The sequence below is a fragment of the Chiloscyllium plagiosum genome, unplaced genomic scaffold (assembly GCF_037043375.1).
Source record: "Chiloscyllium plagiosum isolate Xiang-an unplaced genomic scaffold, Cpla_swu_hap1 HiC_scaffold_8, whole genome shotgun sequence".
Lineage (NCBI taxonomy): Eukaryota > Metazoa > Chordata > Chondrichthyes > Orectolobiformes > Hemiscylliidae > Chiloscyllium > Chiloscyllium plagiosum.
In genome coordinates, this window is record NW_028270146.1 from 85,427,118 (window position 1) to 85,446,288 (window position 19,171).

At 43.2% G+C, this 19,171-nt stretch overlaps 1 protein-coding gene across 1 annotated transcript; it reads right to left on the minus strand.

Annotated features, from left to right (window-relative positions):
• Positions 1–601: 601 nt before the first annotated feature.
• LOC122553778 (acyl-coenzyme A thioesterase 1-like) lies at positions 602–19,171 on the minus strand. The gene is made up of 3 exons (XM_043698090.2): positions 18,281–19,171; positions 6,272–6,474; positions 602–1,773 (listed from the first exon to the last, which is right to left on the minus strand). The coding sequence occupies exons 1-3, from the start codon at positions 18,747–18,749 to the stop codon at positions 1,183–1,185; spliced, it is 1,263 nt and encodes a 420-aa protein (XP_043554025.2). The 5' UTR covers positions 18,750–19,171; the 3' UTR covers positions 602–1,182.

Consider the following 19,171-nt stretch of genomic DNA (forward strand, 5'->3'; position numbering starts at 1 on the left):
AGACACAGGGAGAATGTGCAAACTCCACACAGTCAGTCGCCTGAGGCGGGAATTGAACCCGGGTCTCTGGCGCTGTGAGGCAACAGTGCTAACCACTGTGCCACCCATGTCACCATCTATTTCCTCACATTTTGTATCTTCCATTTCCTTCTCCACAGTAGACATTGATGCAAAATACTCATTTAGTATCTCCCCCATCTCCTGCGGTTCTACACACAGGCAGCCTTGCTGATCTTCAATGTGCCCTATTCTCTTCCTATTTATCCTTTTGTCCTTAGTGTATTTGTAGAATCCCTTTGCATTCTTCTTAACCCTATTTGGCAAAGCTCTCTCATGTCTACATTTTGCCCTCCTGATTTCCCTCTTAAGTACTGCCTACTCCTACTGCTTTTATATTCTTCTAGAAATTCACTAGATCTCTGTTGTCTATCCCTTTTTATTCTTAACCAAAACATCCGTTTCTATAGTCATCTAGCATTCCCTGCACCTACCACCTTTGCCTTTCACCCTAACAGATTATTTTCAGTAGAATCTCTGACCCAACATGGGACCTAAAGTTCAGGAACATAATAAGAGGCAGAACAGACATAACAAGCAGATGCAAGCTTTTAAATTATGACATTTATTGGAAATATTGGGAAGGAAACAAAGAAATATAGACTAGATACTGGTCGTGTCAACTTTCTGCAGTGATTGCTGCTCAATTTGGACATTTGTCACTAGAATTTTCTGTTTTTGAATTCCCCAACCTCTGATAGTCCATTAATTTGTTTAATTGATAAAAAGTGTTGGGCTTTTGCCAATCACACAATGTTAGCTCCAAAATCTTAAATACTAATAGTGAATTCAACTCATCCTGAAACGATCCAAAAATAGTGACAATCTTGCTGAAAGCTTCACATTTAAAAGAAAATGTTTTATCCAGTTAAAATATTGTTCAAATTTGTTAAAATGTAACTGACAGCTGAAAGTGATAAGAGATTTGGAGCAAGATAAGTGACAAGTTACAAGTTTCGGCATAGCAAAACAAGATTTTACACATTTAAATTCAGGGAAAATTAGAATTATCTACAAATTCGGAGAAAACTGTTATGCAAGTTAATGATAAATTAACATGGATTAAGGTAAATCTGGGAAGAATGGAATTTTTCACTAATTAAGTGAAGTCAATACTAAATATTTTTACAACTTGCTCTGATGTTCGAGATGTTTTCGTAGAAATGCCTGCACCCTTGGCCACAGATCTATCTGTGCCAGTGCATGTGGTTTCACTTTCCCTCCCCATAACACAGGCTGTCCCACCACTCGATGAAAAGAAGCATAGCAAAATGGAAAATATGAGGGCTCCAGGAGATGGCCAGCTTCAGGATAAGTAATAAGTTCATAATTCTCTTTGCCATTTTCTTTCAGTTTTTTAACAGCCTGCTGAGCATAGAGTGGAGTTCTCCAATTCTTGTCATCTTCTCCAACCACAAACAAAAAATGGCCCTCAGCCTTTTCTATTGGGATAATACAATCCTTGTTTTCTTCCTCCATTGGGTCATTTGTCACCTCAGAGATATCGATCAGCTTGGATTCTGAAAATTTGGCTCTTTCTAAATTAATACCAAGACCAGGAAGAGTGATGTCTTTGTAGTGCAGTTTCCCCAACGTGTTTGCATTGCATCCACCGATACTAACTGCTGCTATCACATGTGGCAAAAATGTGGTCATCGAGAGAACTAGATCTCCTCCTTTTGAAATTCCTATTGCTCCAACTCCAGGACCCTTAACCTGAGAAATGATGACAAACAATTAACAAATTAGGTGTCAGTGGGGGAGCACTTTGGGGCCGGCGAACATAATTCTATTAGATTTAAAATAGTGATGGAAAAGGATAGACCAGATCTAAAAGTTGAAGTTCTAAATTGGAGGAAAGCCAATTTTGACAGTATTAGGCAAGAACTTTCAAAAGTTGATTGGGGGCAGATGTTCGCAAGTAAAGAGGGCGGCTGGAAAATTGGAAACTTTCAGTAATGAGGTAACGAGGTATATTCCTGTCAGGGTGAAAGGAAAGGCTGGTAGGTATAGGGAATGCTGGATGACTGAAGAAATTGAGGGTTTAGTTAAGAAAAAGAAGGAAGCATATGTCAGCTATAGAAAGGATAGATCGAGTGAATCCTTAGAAGAGTTTAAAAGCAGTCGAAGTATAGTTAAGAGGGAAATCAGGAGGGCAAAAATGGGACATAAGATAGCTTTGGCAAATAGAATTGAGGAGAATCCAAAGGGTTTTTACAAATACATTAAGGACAAAAGGGTAACTAGGGAGAGAATAGGGCCCCTCAAAGATCAGCAAGGCGGCCTTTGTGTGGAGCCGCAGGAGATGGGGAGATACTAAGCCAGTATTTACTGTGGAAAAGGACATGGAAGATATAGAATGTAGGGAAAAATGCCCATATTACAGAGGTGGTGGTGCTGGATGTCTTGAAATGCATAAAGGTGGATAAATTCCCAGGACCTGATTGGGTGTACCCTAGAACTCCATGGGAAGCTAGGGAAGTGATTGCTTGGCATCTTCCTGAGATGTCTGTATCATCGATAGTCACAGTTGAAGTGCCAGAAGACTGGAGATTGGCTAACGTGGTGCCTCTGTTTAAGAAAGGTGGTAAGGACAAGCCAGGGAACTGTAGACCAGTGAGCACAACGGTCGGTGCTGGGTCCACTACTTTTCATCACTTATATAAATGACTTGGATGTGAGCATAAGAGGTATACTTAGTAAGTTTGGAGATGACACCAAAATTGGAGGTGGAGTGGACAGTGAAGAAGGTTACCTCAGATTACAACGGGATCTTGACCAGATGGACCAATGGGCTGAGAAGTGGCAGATGGAGTTTAATTCAGATAAATGCGAGGTGCTGCATTTTGGGAAAGAAATCTTAGCAGGACTTATACACTTAATGATAAGGTCCTAGGGAGTGTTGCCGAACAAAGAGACCTTGGAGTGCAGGTTCATAACTCGTTGAAAGTGGAGTCGCAGGTAAATAGGATAGTGAAGAAGGCATTTAGTATGCTTTCCTTTATTGATCAGAGTGTTGAGTACAGGAGTTGGGAGGTCATATTGCGGCTGTACAGGACATTAGTTAGACCACTGTTGGAATATTGCATGCAATTCTGGTCTCCTTTTCTAACGGAAAGATGTTGTGAAACTTGAAGGGGTTCAGAAAAGATTTACAAGGATGTTGCCAGGGTTGGAGGATTTGAGCTATTGGGAGGGGCTGTACAGGCTGGGGCTGTTTTCCCTGGAGCGTCAAAGGCTGAGGGGTGACCTTATAGAGGTTTACAAAATTATGAAGGGCATGGATAGAATAAATAAACAAAGTCTTTTCCCTGGGGTGGGGGAGTCCAGAACTAGTAGGCATAGGTCCAGGGTGAGAAGGGAAAGATATAAAAGAGACCTAAGGGCGAGTTTTTTCACACAAAGGGTGGTACGTGTATGGAATGAGCTGCCAGATGAAGTGGTGGAGGCTGGTACAATTGCAACATTTAAAAGGCATCTGGATGGGTATATGAATAGGAAGAGTTTGGAGGGATATGAGCCAGGTGTTGGCAGGTGGGACTAGATTGGGTTGGGATATCTGGTCGGCATGGACGGGTTGGACCGAAGGGTCTGTTTCCGTGCTGTACATCTCTATGACTCTAATTCCACACCTGTACTGTATATGCTTTTACTAGAGTTAGAGTCAGAGAGATATACAGCATGGAAACAGACCCTTTGGTCCAACTTGTCCACGCCAACCAGATATCCTAAATTAATCTAGTCCCATTTACCAGCACTTGTTCCATATCTCTCTAAACTCTTCCTATTCAGATGCCTTTTAAATGCTGCAATTGTACCAGCCTCCATCACTTCCTCTGGCAGCTCATTCCATATACACACCACTATCTGTATGATAAAGATGCCCCTTAGGATCCTTTTAAATCTTTCCCTTCTCACTATGCCCTCTAGTTCTGAGCTCCCCCACCCCAGGGCAAAGACCTTGTCTATTTACTCTAACCATGCCCCTCATGACTTTATAGATTAAACAAAACCAGAAAAAGAATTGCACATGCTGAAGATCTGAAACGAAAGCAGAAATTGGAGAAATTCAGCAACTGTGGAGAGTAGAGAGAGTTAACGTTGACTCTGGTGACTCTGAAGGAGGAAGCATCTCAATCTGCATCAGAATAAAATATACAATAATGACAAAAGCAGCAAATTAGTTTACATGATATTTACATCTCATGTACAAGCCATTTATTCACAGATTAATGCCAAATGAGAGTCATAAAAACGTACAGCACGAAAACAGACTCTTCAGTCCTCCCCATCCATGCCGACCAAATATCCTAAATTAATCTAGCCCCATTTGCCAGCTTTTGACCCAAATTCATCTAAATGCTTCCTATTCATATATCCATCCAGATGCCTTTCATATGTTTTAATTGTACCAGACTCCCCCACTTCCTCGCGCAACTCATTCCATACACGCACCCATTCTGTGTGTGAAAAAGGTGCCTCTCTGGTTCCTTTTACATCTTTCCCCTCTCACCTTAAATTAATGCCCTCTAGGTTTGGACTCCCCTCCCCTTGGAAAAAGACCTTAGCAATTCACAGTTTGCAAGCCCCTCATGATTTTACAAACCTTTATAAAGTCACCCCTCAGCCTTCAGCAGTAGAGGGAAAATAACCCCAGCCTATTCAGTATCTCCCAAAGCTCAGGCCCACCAATCCCGGCACCACTTTCTAATTCTTTTCTGAACTCTCTCAATATGTTTGAGTCTTCTTCCATTCTTCATCACACCCTGCTCTTCTGTTTCACCCTCATTAATCCAGACCTATTTGCCAGCATTTGGCCCATATCCCTCTAACCCCTTCCTATTCATGGACCCATCTAGATACATTTTAAATGTCATAATTGAACCAGACTCCACCACTTTTTCTGGCAGTTTTCTCTGCACCACCCTCTGTGTGAGAAGGTTACCCCTCAAGACCCTTTTTAAAATCTTTCCCGTCTCACCCTCTAGTTTTGGACTCCCCTACCCTGGGAAAAGGACTTCACTATTCATCCTTACCATGCCCCTCATGATTTTATAAACCTTTATAAGGTCACCTCACAGCCTCCAACAGTACAGGGAAAACAGCCCCAGCCTATCCTGTCTTTGCCAAAGCTCAAACCCTCCAATCCCAGCAACAACCTTGTAATTCTTTTCTGAACTCTTTCAATATTCGAGTCTTCTTCCATTCTTCTTCATACCCTGCTCTTCTGTTCAACCTCATACATTTAACTAGCTTCCTTTTAAATGCTAGTCACCCCAACAAGTCCTGTGGTAAAAAATCTAATCAAATTCAACATTTGATTAGATTTTTTGAGATTAGATTACATTACAGTGTGGAAACACGCCCTTCGGCCCAACAAGTCCACACCGACCCGCCGAAGCGCAACCCACCCATACCCCTACATTTACCCCCTACCTAACACTACGGGCAATTTTGCATGGCCAATTCACCTGACCTGCACATCTTTGGACTGTGGGAGGAAACCGGAGCACCCGGAGGAAACCCACGCAGACACGGGGAGAACATGCAAACTCCACACAGTCAGTCGCCTGAGGCTGGAATTGAACCCGGGTCTCTGGCGCTGTGAGGCCATTCTAGCCACTCTTAAGATGAAGTATGTTTCCCCTAGTTCTGGTCTCCCCCACAGGTGGAAATATTCTCTACATTCACCCTATTAAGCTTTTCCATTATATTAAAGACCTCTGTCAGGTCACCTATCAGTCTCTTTCTCAAAAACAGTTTTCCAGCCAGTTCAGATTATCGTGACAGAAGTTATGCTCATCCTAGTAAACCTTGTGGCACCCTCTCCAATGCCTCAAGATTTCACAGAATGTACAGGATCTTGAAATACAGGTTTCCAGACTATATCGTGAACATTCCTTCTAAAAGAGGCATTAGTTTCTATAACTTGCTGAGACTCTAAATGGTTAATTGCAGTCACTACAGCCTCCCCAGCTTTGTTTGATACCTTTAGGAATTTTAAGGGAAATCCTGGAATTTGGTTTAAGGAGTTACCTTGTATGTTTGCCCCTGGAGAATTTGACTGCAATGGCGGAGGTGGGGGGCGGGGGGGGGGGGGGGGGGGGGGGGTTGAATAGGATGCCTCATGTCTGCATCATAAAAAAGGGAGTGTTGGTCTTTACATTCACAAACTTTGTAAAACCATTTTCTAAATAAATTTAAAGCATGTTACCTTTGGATGCCTTCTCAAGAAGTTCACAGCTTCTTCGAAATATTCCAGATCAAGATTCAAATAATCTTTTGGAAGGTCATCAAATCCAAAATATGCTAAACCCAATGTAACAAATCCATGGTTTGCTAAGAGACTAGCTCGATGCTCAACCATCCCACCACCTGACCCGTACAGATCAATAATCCCTGGAAATGGTCCGACACCTGTAAAATTCAATCATGCAAAACAATTCCATATCAAATGTGCAAAAGATGACTATTCCTATAAAACTCATTATTCAAGGCCACTTCTACTGTTTCAAATGTATTTTTTGAAAAGTGTTCCATTTTTAGGTTTATCTGGCATTCAGCCTGGTCTCCCCTCCTATTTTCCACATTGAATCATGGTTGGTCCCCTGAGTTTGTTGGTAATGGTTGTGACAGTAATATTTCAGGCCATGAGGTGACAGATTGTGGCAGAATACCTTTGGCCCACAGTCATGGAGGCCAGTTTTGAGTTGCTTGAAGTAAAATATTAACAGTATTAAAATTACATCCTTAAATGAAAATGGTGCCTCAATTGCAAGCATAAAGTCCAGAATCTTTAATCTTGGATCACCACAATATCCCCATCAAATAAACAGCTACACACCAAGTTTAAATTATCAGAGCTAATAGGCATAAAGCCCTAAGGGCAGCCCAATTGCAAATTTTACTATCAAGCTCCCAGACAGACTAGTAAAAAAAACTTTAAAACCCAAATAACCTTCCAATAAATTCTAACCATCCAGCATGGAACTGAAAACCCATGACAATTAATGAAATCTGAACAGGCACTTAGCTGTTGTGAGGTGAACATTAGCGGTAGCCACATCTCCTGAATATGGACTTGCAAGTAATACTAAACCTCAACCTATTGTCAAGATAGAGAAAATACAAAGAACAAAGCAACAACTTTCCAGTTTGGAACTGCACATCAGCATTTGCTAAAGCAAGGTAGCCACATCATCTTGGTGCAGAAAGCTGGATTTGCTTTCTGAATGAGATGCCGGAAACATAAAACTAGACAATGCTGCCCATCCAAGTAATCCCTTGCAAACAAAATTACTAGAACCAACTCAAAATGAACAATATTTCAAACTCAATTTTAGCATCAAATTACTGGACTCAACATATAAACCAGGCTCATTCCATCTTCCTCTATTCTTATCTGACTTGTTCCAAAGACTTCAGCACTGAATAACATACTTCAATGACATGACTGCCTCATCAGCCCCCTCTGCTCTCAACTTCTGCCAATATGCTCCTCCAGGAACTATCCATACACATTCTTTTTATCCAAATAGTCAATCAATGGCCTCTTGAATGCCTCCATTGAATCTGCCTCCACTGCATTTCCAGAAAATGCATTCCAGATCCTAACTACTCACTAAGTGAAAAAATATTTCTTTTGTGGATCACTATAAACCTTTTAAAAGCAGGAACAGTTTCTCCCTTTCTATTCTATCCAACTTGCTCGTGATTTTGAAAATCTCTATCAAAACTACTCTCAGCCTTCTCTCCAAGGAGAACGGTCACAACTTCTTAAATTTATCCTCATCACTAACCTCACCCCAGAGCCATTCTTGCAAACCACTTATGCACTCTGCAATGCATTCACATCCACCCTATAATGTGGCACCCAGAACTATACATAATACTCACGCTGAGATCTAACAAGTGTCACTATGCCCGTATTGATAAAGCTGAAGATACTGTATTCTTGCATAATGCCCTCTCTTCCTCTCCCACCCTCAGGGTGAAAAAGCTTTTCTTAACGTCAATCTAACAGTCTTCCCCTTACCTTAAATCTGGTCATTGATCCCTCCATCATAGGGAAAAGCTTCTTCCTATCTACTCTATCTATCAATTGACCCTCAATTTTATACATCTAAATCATGTTCCCTCTCAATCTCTGCTGCTTTAAGGAAAACAACCCCAGTCTGCCCAATCTCTCTTCTCACCTGAAACTCTCCAGCCCACACAACATGCTGGTAAACCTCCTCTGCATCCTCTCCAATGCTATCACATCACTCCTATAATGTGTTCCAGAACTGCAACTATGAAGTTGATCATTCGAATGATATTGCATTACAAACAAAAACTTATTCAAAATTAGTATGCATACATATAAAATTGTATATTTTTATATATTTTCAGTCAACAAAATCCCGAGGTTTGAGTATACACATAACTTGTTGCAATTTTCACATATTACTGAACCTGCTGTGGCTGACAGTTCGAAACACCTTATGGTTGTACAGTTTGCACAGATAGAAGTGTACTCAATTAATTATCTTTAGTATGATCTTGAGACCACACAATAAATAAAAACCATCCTCACTGAGGGCCAGTACTGCACATGGCTATGCTATGAACAGAAAGTGTGATAGAGATGCACAGCATAGAGACAGACACTTTAGTCCAACTCATCCATGCTGATCAGATAACCTAAATTAATCTAGTTCCATTTGCCTGCGTTTGGCCCATATCCTTCTAAACCCTTCATGTTCATGAACCCATCCAGATGCCTTTTAAATGTTAGAATTCTACCAACCTCCATGACTTTCTCTGACAGCTCATTCCTTATATGCACCACCCTCTGCATGAAAATGTTGCCCCTTAGGTCTCTTTTATATCTTTTCCCTCTCACCCTAAACCTATGCCCTCTAGTTTTGGACTCTCCTATCCTGGGGAAACATCTTGGCTATTCATCCTATCCATGCCTCCCATGATTTTATACATCTCTAAGGTCACCCCTCAGCCTCCAATTCTCCAGGGAAAACAGCTCCAGCCTATTCAGCCTTTCCCAAGAGCTCAAATCCTCCAATCGTAGCAACATCCTTGTAAATCTTTACTGAACCCTTTCAAGTTTCACAACATCATTCCTATAGCAGGGAAACCTGAATTGACCACAGTATTCCAAAAGTGGCATAACCAATGTCCTGTACAGCCACAATATGACCTCCCAACTCCTATACTCAATGCACTGACCAATACAGGCAAGCGTACTAAATGCCACATTTACTACCCTATCTAACTGTAACTCCAGTCTCAATCAACTATGCATCAGAACCCAACGGCTCTTTGTTATCAAAATTAAACTCCATCTGCTACTCCTCGGCCCATTGGCTCATCTGATCAAGGTCCCGTTGTACTCAAAGGTAACCTTCTTCACTGTCCACTACACCTTCAATTTTGGTGTCATCTGCAAACTTACTGACCATACCTAGTATATTCACATCCAAATCATTTATATAAATGTCATAAAGCAGTGGACCCAGCACCAATCTTGCGGCATACCACTGGTTACAGGCCTCCAGTGTGAAAAGCAACCCTCCACCACCACCCTCTGTTTCCTACCTTCAAGCCAATTTTGTATCTAAATGGCTAGCTCTCCTTATATTCCAAGTGATCGAACTTGCTAACCAGTTTACCATGTGGAACTTTGTTGTATGCCGTGCTGAACTCCATATAGTCAACATCCACCACTCTGCCTTCATCAATCTTCTTCGTCACTTCTTGAAAAAATGAATCAAGTTAGTGAGATGCCATTTACCATGCACAAAGTCACGTTGACTATCCCTAAACAGTCCTTTGCAAGTACATTGAAATCCTGTCCCTCTGAATCCCCTCCAAAACCTTCTTCACCACTGACGTCAGGCTCACCAGTCTATAATTCCCTGGTTTTTCCTTACCACCTTTCTGAAGTAATGGCACCCACATTAACCTCCAGTCTTCCTGCACCTCACCCATAGCTTTCGATGATACAAATATCTCAGCAAGGTGCCCAGCAATCATTTCCCTCACTTCCCACAACATTGTGGGGTACATCTGATCCGGTCCAGGAGTTTAACCTCCTTTATGCATTTTAAAGAAAACAAATATGCAACAGACAGATTAATGAGAAAGGAAAAGGAAACTATTGGCAGAAGGGTTGAGAACCAGAGGATCTAGATTTTAGGTAATTTCAGCAAATAAGCCAAAGGTGGTATATCAAGAAAATAATCTTTACATTGTAAGTCATAATAATTTGTCTGAGTGAATGGTGAAGGCAGTTTTAAACGTAGGTTTTAAAAAGGAAATGCTTAAGTAGTTGAAGAAGAAAAAATGTAGGGTAGTGGCTAAAAAGAGCTCAAGGCATTGAAAAGAACAAGCAGAAAATGCTAAACATGCTTCACGTTGGGAAAGAAAAACAGAGTTACCTTGTCAAATTAATTATGATATTTCATCAGAATGGAGTAGGTAATGAAAAATAACCAGGAGATTAGAACCTCCTCAGTTGAGGACTGATTCCAAGCTGGCTGGCTACAGCCAGTGTACTGAGGAGGAAGGACCTCGGTTTGGTCGACCTGACTCTGTTTTTGGCTGTGTCAGCCTATTAAAAAAAATAGAGTAGGTAATGAGATGCCTTGAGCTGAGTTGCTTTCGCAGGGGCATGGCCTTGATTGTTTGTGTAAGGTATAGGGTTAAAATTGTGCAGAATAAGGGAACAGGTGTTGTTTCTGCAAAAGCTTACATTATAAAATTAGGCTGCGCATGCAAATACTAAACAGTGAGAAGCAAAAACAGATAGAATTATCTATGACTAATAGGGCAGAGCAACTGTGTAGCAGGATGTACCAGGCATAGGAAAACATAAGAAGCAAAAACAGGTAGAATTATCTATGACTAATAGAGCAGAGTGACCGTGTAGCGGGATGTACCAGTAACAGGAGAATCGTGTACCAGTCTCAGAAGGGATGTGGCCAACAGATGGAACTTAGTTTGGCAGGATGATCACACGAAGACAGCAAACTATGCCTGGATAGTCACATATAAGGAATGAGATAAATAAGAGTAAGGGGCGACAGGCTTAGAGTAATGGGAGAAGTAAACAGAGGCGGAGAGAAACTAGACAAAAGTGGAGCGAAGTCAGAGCTTGTGATTGGTTACTTTTACTGTAGCGAGTAGCCTATAGGGTGAAAGGGGAGGACCGAGCGATGCAGCTGAACAGCATAAATCAGAATGTAACCCTCAGATCGATGTGCTTATTCATTAGGCACCCGTTCTTGCAAGTACGTATCAATAAGATTCACTGCTTCAGAATTTGACTCGGATTGAAATTTATTAATATGTGAGTTTTGTTTCTCACAAATTTTGGGGCTCATGTCCAGGATATCCATCATCACCAGTGGGGTAGACAGCGTCGATGGCTGGGAAGACGCGTCCTGTTCCTTTTAGAACGGTGCTGTGTTACTCGGCGGTGGGTTTTCCCTTCTGGTTGACTGATAAGACTCTCATCGGATCTCAATCTGAACCAGGCGAAAGTAAGTAGGCACAGGGAGCCAGGCAACTCCGTGCATGGACCAAGGTAGGGAAATTGACTTTTAAGTACTTCCTTGGTGGCTGGGATTGAGTTCTAGTAGTTAATAAGTGTCTAACGAAAGAACTCAATATGGGCTGTGCCGAGGTAAAGCATTAGCCTCCAAAAGAAAAATGGAAATGGAGGCGGGTCCCTGACAACATACCTCCAGAAAGTCCTTTGGGCAGGATGTTGTGGAATTGGCAAAATAATACTTGCACAAGGGGAAGAGATAGCAAAAAGATGATTAAATACTGTTGCTTTGTATGGACTAAGGAATCCATTCTTCGTCCTGCTGTCTTCTGGCCAAAGTACAGGTTGGATGAAGACTGTGTTTGTAAATATTTGAATTTATATGTCAACAGAAAACAGTCTTTCAGTCAGAAAGGATCAGATTATGCTTAGTTTGGAAGGGCTAGTAGCTGAAGGGCTACTGAGGGTACACTTTGTAACTAAATCATGGCCAGACATCAAAACAAAATTTCTGAAAATAGATGGTGGAATGAGAAATCACTTGATGAATTGTTAAGAGATGCACAGAAAGTGTTTGTAAAGAGAGAGGATGAGAAGCAAAAGCAGAAGGCAAAAATGATGATAGCCACGGTTGACGAAGTAGTCATAGAAAAGAATCGAATCAAATCAGTGACTAGCAACCGGAGTGGAGGGTGGTAGCACATAGTGGGCGGCACGGTGGCACAGTGGTTAGCACTGCTGCCTCGCAGCGTCAGAGACACGGGTTCAATTCCCGCCTCAGGTGACTGACTGTGTGGAGTTTGCACGTTCTCCCTGTGTCTGCGTGGGTTTCCTCCGGGTGCTCCGGTTTCCTCCCACAGTCCAAAGATGTGCAGCTCAGGTGAATTGGCCATGCTGAATTGCCCGTAGTGTTAGGTAAGGGGTAAATGTAGGGGTATGGGTCAGTGTCGACTTGTTGGGCCGAAGGGCCTGTTTCCACACTGTAAAGTAATCTAATCTAATCAGAACATAGAGGAAGGGGTTGAGGACGAGGAGGATCTTTCGTAGGGTCCAGTCAACAGGGACAAGAACAGAGGTGGGGACCCAAACAAGCAGGGTGTTACATCCAAAAACAAATTTCAAAAGATAGAGGGGTGGAGCGAGAAGCCTCTAGAGTTGTTGTTGCAGGAAGCTCAAAAAGTGTCTGTGAGATACGGTGTGTGTGCGTGCGTGTGAGAGAGAGAGAGAGAGAGAGAGAGAAAAGAGCTGTACAGCTAGTAGAAAGTTTAACCCTTTGTGATTTGGTTTGAATGCACATTTGTTTGTTGGTGATTGAATGTTTGTGCTTTGTTCCCTGGAGCTTGAGATCCAGGACTGTTTTGAATCTGATTTCTATTATGGAAATTTAACATGATTTCTTTTAAGATGATGCGAGAAATATGGCTGTCTTACACCAGGGGAGTCACTGGGGAGTGCAAGCAATGTGTGATTTGGTAAGTAAACATGGATGCAAGGGGGTCTATACGATAGCCAAACAGATATGTGAGGGATGTATAACATGCAATAAAATCAACAAGGTATTGAGGAAACAAGTCCCAGGAGGGAGAGAACCTGGACTCCAACCATTTCAGTGCATTCAGGTAGATTATACCGAATTACCCCGAGTGGGAAGACTGAGGTATATGCTGGTAATGGTTTAACACCGATCTGGATGGGTGGAGGCGTATCCTTTAGCCACTGCCACCACAAGTGGGGTGTCCAAGATAATACTTGAACACATAATTCCCAGATACGGGATAATGGAATGTATAGATTCGGATCAGGGAACTCATTTTACTTCCAGGGTACTCCAGGGAGTAATGAAGGGTTCAGTATCTCCTGGGAGTTCCACACCCCTTGGCACCCACCTCATCAGGAAAGGTTGAGAGAATGAACCAGACACTCAAGAAGCAGTTATCTAAATTAGTACTAGACTCCCTTGGACTAAGTGTTTACCTATAGCTCTTTTGTGGGTGCAAACGGCCCCAAGGAAAGATTTGGAGCTGTCCCCTTATGAGATATTGTTTGGCCTGCCCTATCTGGGAACAAAAGGGGAACTGCCCACCCTGGAGACTAAAGATCTGTTCTTAAAGAAGTATATACTGGGCTTGTCCTCCTCTTTGTCTTTTCTTAGCAGACAAGGGTTACTGGCACAGACTCCGCCCCTTGAATTCGCCGTTCATCCCATCCGGCCGGGAGACTGGGTCCTAATTAAGTCATGGACAGAAACTAAATTGCAACCCAGATTGGGAGGAACCGTACCAGGCTCTTTTGACTACTGAAACGGCGATACGCACGGTGGAGAAAGGCTGGACTCACTACACCAGGATTAAAGGACCGGTGGAATCCCCAGTTAAGAAAGAAGTCTGGACAGCCGAATCAACAGAAGAACCACTGAAACTCAGACTCAGACTTTAAGTAACTGATTTTTATGCGGACGCAGAATAGTTTCTTTTTGATATCTGTATATTGTATTGCATGTTAAATCTCTTGGTCTTTCAATACTATTATACTATTATAGGATAGCTGGGGACGTTAGGGTTACCATATTAGCCTACTTAGTATTGGGATTTTGTCAAACGATGCTGTCATCTCTATATTTGTTATTAACGGTCCCTGAGTCTGAATATCCGCAAGTAATAGAAGTCGACGCTTGCAGTCTAGTAGAATGCACAGATGTAAAGTCTCAGAGGGAGTATATTTCCTCCGAAATCCTTCTTAAAACCCTACCGGACACAAGGTATGGTTCACAAAAACCACCACCTGGCATCATTATCCATAGAGACCCCATTCGCCCAGCCTTAGACTGTCCTGACAGAAAGTGCCACTCGATATGTCTCACCATTAAAAACACCTCCTCTGAAGACTCCTTTCCCCGTAAAAACAGGTCTCAACTCCTTAGTAACGATTTAAAGATAGTAATGGCTGCCATTGGGAAGTGTTTTTTGGCCTGCTGTTTCTGAATAGCCGTAGGAAACAGAAAACGAGCCAAACAACTTGATAATAAGATACATCCTTTTGCCCCTCCAATGACCCAAAGGTGGTAAAAATTAAAGAGGTGAAGGACTTGAAGCAGACCACTGAAATAGAAACTGGATACGGGGACGCAAATGCCTGGGTTAAATGGGTAAAGTACACTGTTAAAACTCTGAATAAAAGCAATTGCTATGCACGTGCCTCCAGTAGACCAGTTGCCCACAGAGCCCCCTTTCCTTTGGTTGGAACCAAAACAGGAAGGGCATGGAATGTATAATAGCCCTGTATCAGGATAAGACTGCATGGAATGATAGGAATTGTATATCCCTATCTCTAATGTTCCCTCCCTTGGAAAAGACAGAATTGAAAGTTCCCCTCCCCCCCGTTTTGACCACGGTCAGAGTCACACATCGTGTATAAGCCGACGGGGTCAAATCGGTCCAGAGACTTGGGGGAGCTGAGGTTATGTATAGAAACTCAGAATGACACTGAAACGGACAAAGGATGGAACTATTCAGCACTCAGGGTTCCCCGGGCGGATCTCTGATGGTACTGTGGAGGCAGAATATTGCGACCTACCCTACCTCCTGATTAGAGAGGGATATGTGCAATTGTGCAATTGGCAATCCCATTCACCTTGGCATTTGAGGAGAAGGTGGTATTAACAAAGAATGGGAGGAGTAAAAGGTTGTTACTAGATACTTCCTTTGATGATAGGATTTATCTCGACTCTATAGGAGTTCTTACAGGGGTCCCTGATGAGTTCCAGGCCCGCAACCAGATTGCAGCAGGTTTTGAATCGGCCCTATTTTGGTGGGTAACGGTCAACAAGAATGTGGATTGAATAAACTATTTTTTTTTTACAACCAGCAAAGATTCATCAATTACATTAGAGATGCAGTCAAAAGGTATTTCCGAGCAACTTGATGCAACCAGCAGAATGGCCTGGGAAAACAGACTGGCCTTAGATATGATCCTAGCTGAAAAAGAGGGTGTATGTGATGTTAGGCGGTAGCTGTTGTACCTTTATTCCAAATAATACAGCACCTGATGGGTCAATCTCTCGTGCCTTGCGAGGATTGACCACCTTGGCGGAAGAATTAGCTGAGAACTCAGGAGTGGACACATCACTCACAGGATGGCTGGAATCATGGTTTGGGAAGTGGAAAAGTATGGTAGTCTCTATCCTCACCTCCCTGATAGTGGTAGCAGGGGTACTGATAGCAATTGGCTGTTGTATCATACCAGTTGCCCACTTGTGTAGGAGGGTTAACCCAGCGGTTAATTGAAACGGCCTTGGCAAAACAAATGCCTCTAAAAGGTAATCAGGCAGAGGAACTCAACCTCTTGAACAATGAGGGGATGGGTGATCTTAAGGAATTAGCCACTATAAATGAAGTCTCAGGGATGATGCTCGCGCACTGGAAGGCAACATATGAGACAAATGCAGAAGACAACATTTAGTAGCTAAGAAGAAAAAGGGGGGATTGTAAGGTATAGGTTTAAAATTGTGCAGAATAAGGGAACAGGTGTTGTTTCTGCAAAAGCTTACATTATAAAATTAGGCTGCGCATGCAAATACTAAACAGTGAGAAGCAAAAACAGATAGAATTATCTATGACTAATAGGGCAGAGTGACCGTGTAGCGGGATGTACCAGTAACAGGAGAATAGTGTGCCAGTCTCAGGAGGGATGTGGCCAACAGATGGAACTTAGTTTGGCAGGATGATCGCACGAAGACAGCAAACTATGCCAGGATAGTCACATATAAGGAATGAGATAAATAAGAGTAAGGGGCGACAGGCTTAGAGTAATGGGAGAAGTAAACAGAGGCGGAGAGAAACTAGACAAAGGTGGAGCAAACTTAGAGCTTGTGATTGGTTACTTTTACTGTAGTGCGTAGCCTATGGGGTGAAAGGGGAGGACCGAGAGATGCAGCTGAACAGCATAAATCAGAATGTAACCCTCAGATCGGTGTGCTTATTCATTAGGCACCCGTTCTTGCAAGTACATATTAATAAAATTCGCTGCTTCAGAATTTGACTCAGACTGAAATTTATTCATATGTGAGTTTTGTTTCTCACAGTTTGTTATCTATATCAATAATTTGGATGAGAATACACAAGGGATGCTTGTTTGCTGATGACACTAAAATAGCTGGTATTGTGGATAGTGAGGAAGGTTATCAGAAATTGCAGCAGGACCTTGATCAGCTGGGGAAGTGGGCCGAGAAATGGCAAATGGAGTTTAACACAGATAAGTGTGAGATTTTGCATTTTGGAAATTCAAATCAAGGTAGGAGTTTCATGATGAATTGTAGGGGCTTAAGGAATGTAGTCGAACAGAGGGTCCTTGGAGTTCAGGTGCTCAGTTCTCTGAAAGTGGAGTCACACATAGACAGGGCAGTGAAGGCAGCTTTTGGCACTCTCCATCAGTCAGGACACTGAATATAGAATTTGGGAAATTATGTTGTAATTATACAAGATGTTGGTGAGGCCGCACTTGGAGTATTGTGTTCAGTTTTGGTCACCTTGTTATAGGAAGGCTGTTATTAAACGAGAAAGAGTGCAAAAGAAATTTACAAGGATATTGCCTGGATTCAACGATCTGAGTTTTTTTAAGGTTAGATTCCCTACAGTGTGGAAACAGGCCATTTGGACAAGTTGTCCACAACAACCCTTCGAAAGAGTAACCCACCCAGGCCCATTTCCCTCTGACTAATGCATCTAATTTTATGGGCAATTTAGCACAGCCAATTCACCTGTCCTGCACATCTTTGGACTGTGGGAGGAAACCGGAGCACCTAGTGGAAACCCATACAGACGTGGGGAGAATGTACACATTCCACACAGGTCTCTGATGCTGTGAGGCAGCAGGGCTAACCACTGAGCCACTGTGCCAAGCTCTAGGAAGAGGATGAACAAGCTAGGATGCTTTTCTTTCAAGCTGAAGGGACTGAGGGAGGACCTTATAGAGGTATATAAGATCATGAGAGGCATGGATACGGTAAACACATTCAGACTTTTTCCCCAGAGTCAAGGACTAGAGGGCATCAGTTTTAGGTATGAGGGGAAAGAATACAAAAAGACCCTGAGAAGTAACTTTTGTTTTTACAAAGAGTAGTACACATATGGAATGAACTGCCAGCACAAGTGTTTGAGACGGGTATATTAACAACATTTAAAAGACATTTGGACAAACACATGGATAGGAAAGGATTAGAAAGACGTGGACTCACTGCAGGGAAATTGGGTTAACTGAGCCGACATTTTGGTCAGCATGTTGGACCAGTTTGGGCCGAAAGTCCTGTCTCCATGCTGTAGGACTCTAGGACTCTAAATGACCAACATCACTGTCCTTTGAACACAGGTCCAAGCACGTGATTCTCAACGTGATTCTCCTTACTGCTAAGTCCAGAGTCCCACACAATTTAATAAATCCTCATCCACAGAGGGCAGTGTATCAACTGAACAATCAATACCAAACATGAATATAAAACACGGTTCTGCGTAAAACAGTAACTTCGAGTCAGCTCACTTTCTGTGAAGAAACAAACAAGATTACACAACAAAGAAAACCACATCGATCCGGGTAAACAACCTTCGACAGATCTGTACAGATACAAAGGACATTAGCCTCAAACCTGGGAGGAGGGGGGCTACACAGGATCTACTGCCTCACCGGGTGGGATGAAGAGTGTCCCTCGGATCCTGCCTTCTCTGACTGGGATCCTGAGCAGCCCTTCCTTCATGAACCAGCGCTGATTGATGGCGGTGGCCAGAGGCTGCGCTGGGAGCTGCCCGAGGCTCCAGTGTCCCTCAAAGATCTCGATGTGGACGGACAGGGGAGAAGTGGCGACGTCCCTCTTGACCAGGCGAGTGAACGGAGTGACGGGGCTGAGCGACCAGAAGAGGCCCATGGGCTGGACGCCGGTGTAGTGTCCCCCCAGGGAGGGGGAGTGAGCCAGGTCGAACTGCCCGCGGGGGTCCGCCGTGTAGAAAGCGGCCGAATGGAAAAGCTGCTCCTTCTCGTCGCGGAGCCAAGCCTTGAGGGTGACCTGTTGGAGCGGGGAGAGGCCGCTCACTCTCACCTCGAGCGGCTCATCGAACAGGCACCGGGGGCTGGGCTGGAGCTGGATGGAGACGGACATACCGGCCCGGGGATACAGGGGGAGGGTGAGCGGGAGCGGGAGCCCGGCCCGGGGATACAGAAAGGGAAAGGGAAAGGAAACCCGACCCGGGGATACAGAGACAGGGATCCAGCCTGGCGGAAGTAGCTGGAAACCTGCCCGGGAATAAAAGGGGCGGTGCTCTGATCTGCTTCATTGTCCAAGCCGCAGGCCATTCAGCCCATCGGAACTGCGTTGATTTCTTTTGGTGTTACATGTCCCTAAGCACAGTGAAAAGCTCTGGTACACCTGTTGACGTTCACAGTGTCTCACACCTGCAAAAAAAAACCTGTGGCTATCGATTATACAAGTATCTTACCAAGGGGTCCAAAAATCATTTCCCTAGCTTCCCAACGACTTCTTGGGTACACCTGGTCATGTCCCGGAGATTTACCCACCTTATA

Bases quoted from the DNA above. Each gene is read 5' to 3' on its own strand.
- LOC122553778 (XM_043698090.2), bottom strand. From the start codon at position 18,749: ATGTCCGTCTCCATCCAGCTCCAGCCCAGCCCCCGGTGCCTGTTCGAT. The intron at 6,475-18,280 runs GTGAGGCAGTAG...TGAATTTTACAG, and splicing joins GACACTCTTCATCCCACCCG to GTGTCGGACCATTTCCAGGG. The intron at 1,774-6,271 runs GTAACATGCTTT...ATCATTTCTCAG, and splicing joins TCTTGAGAAGGCATCCAAAG to GTTAAGGGTCCTGGAGTTGG.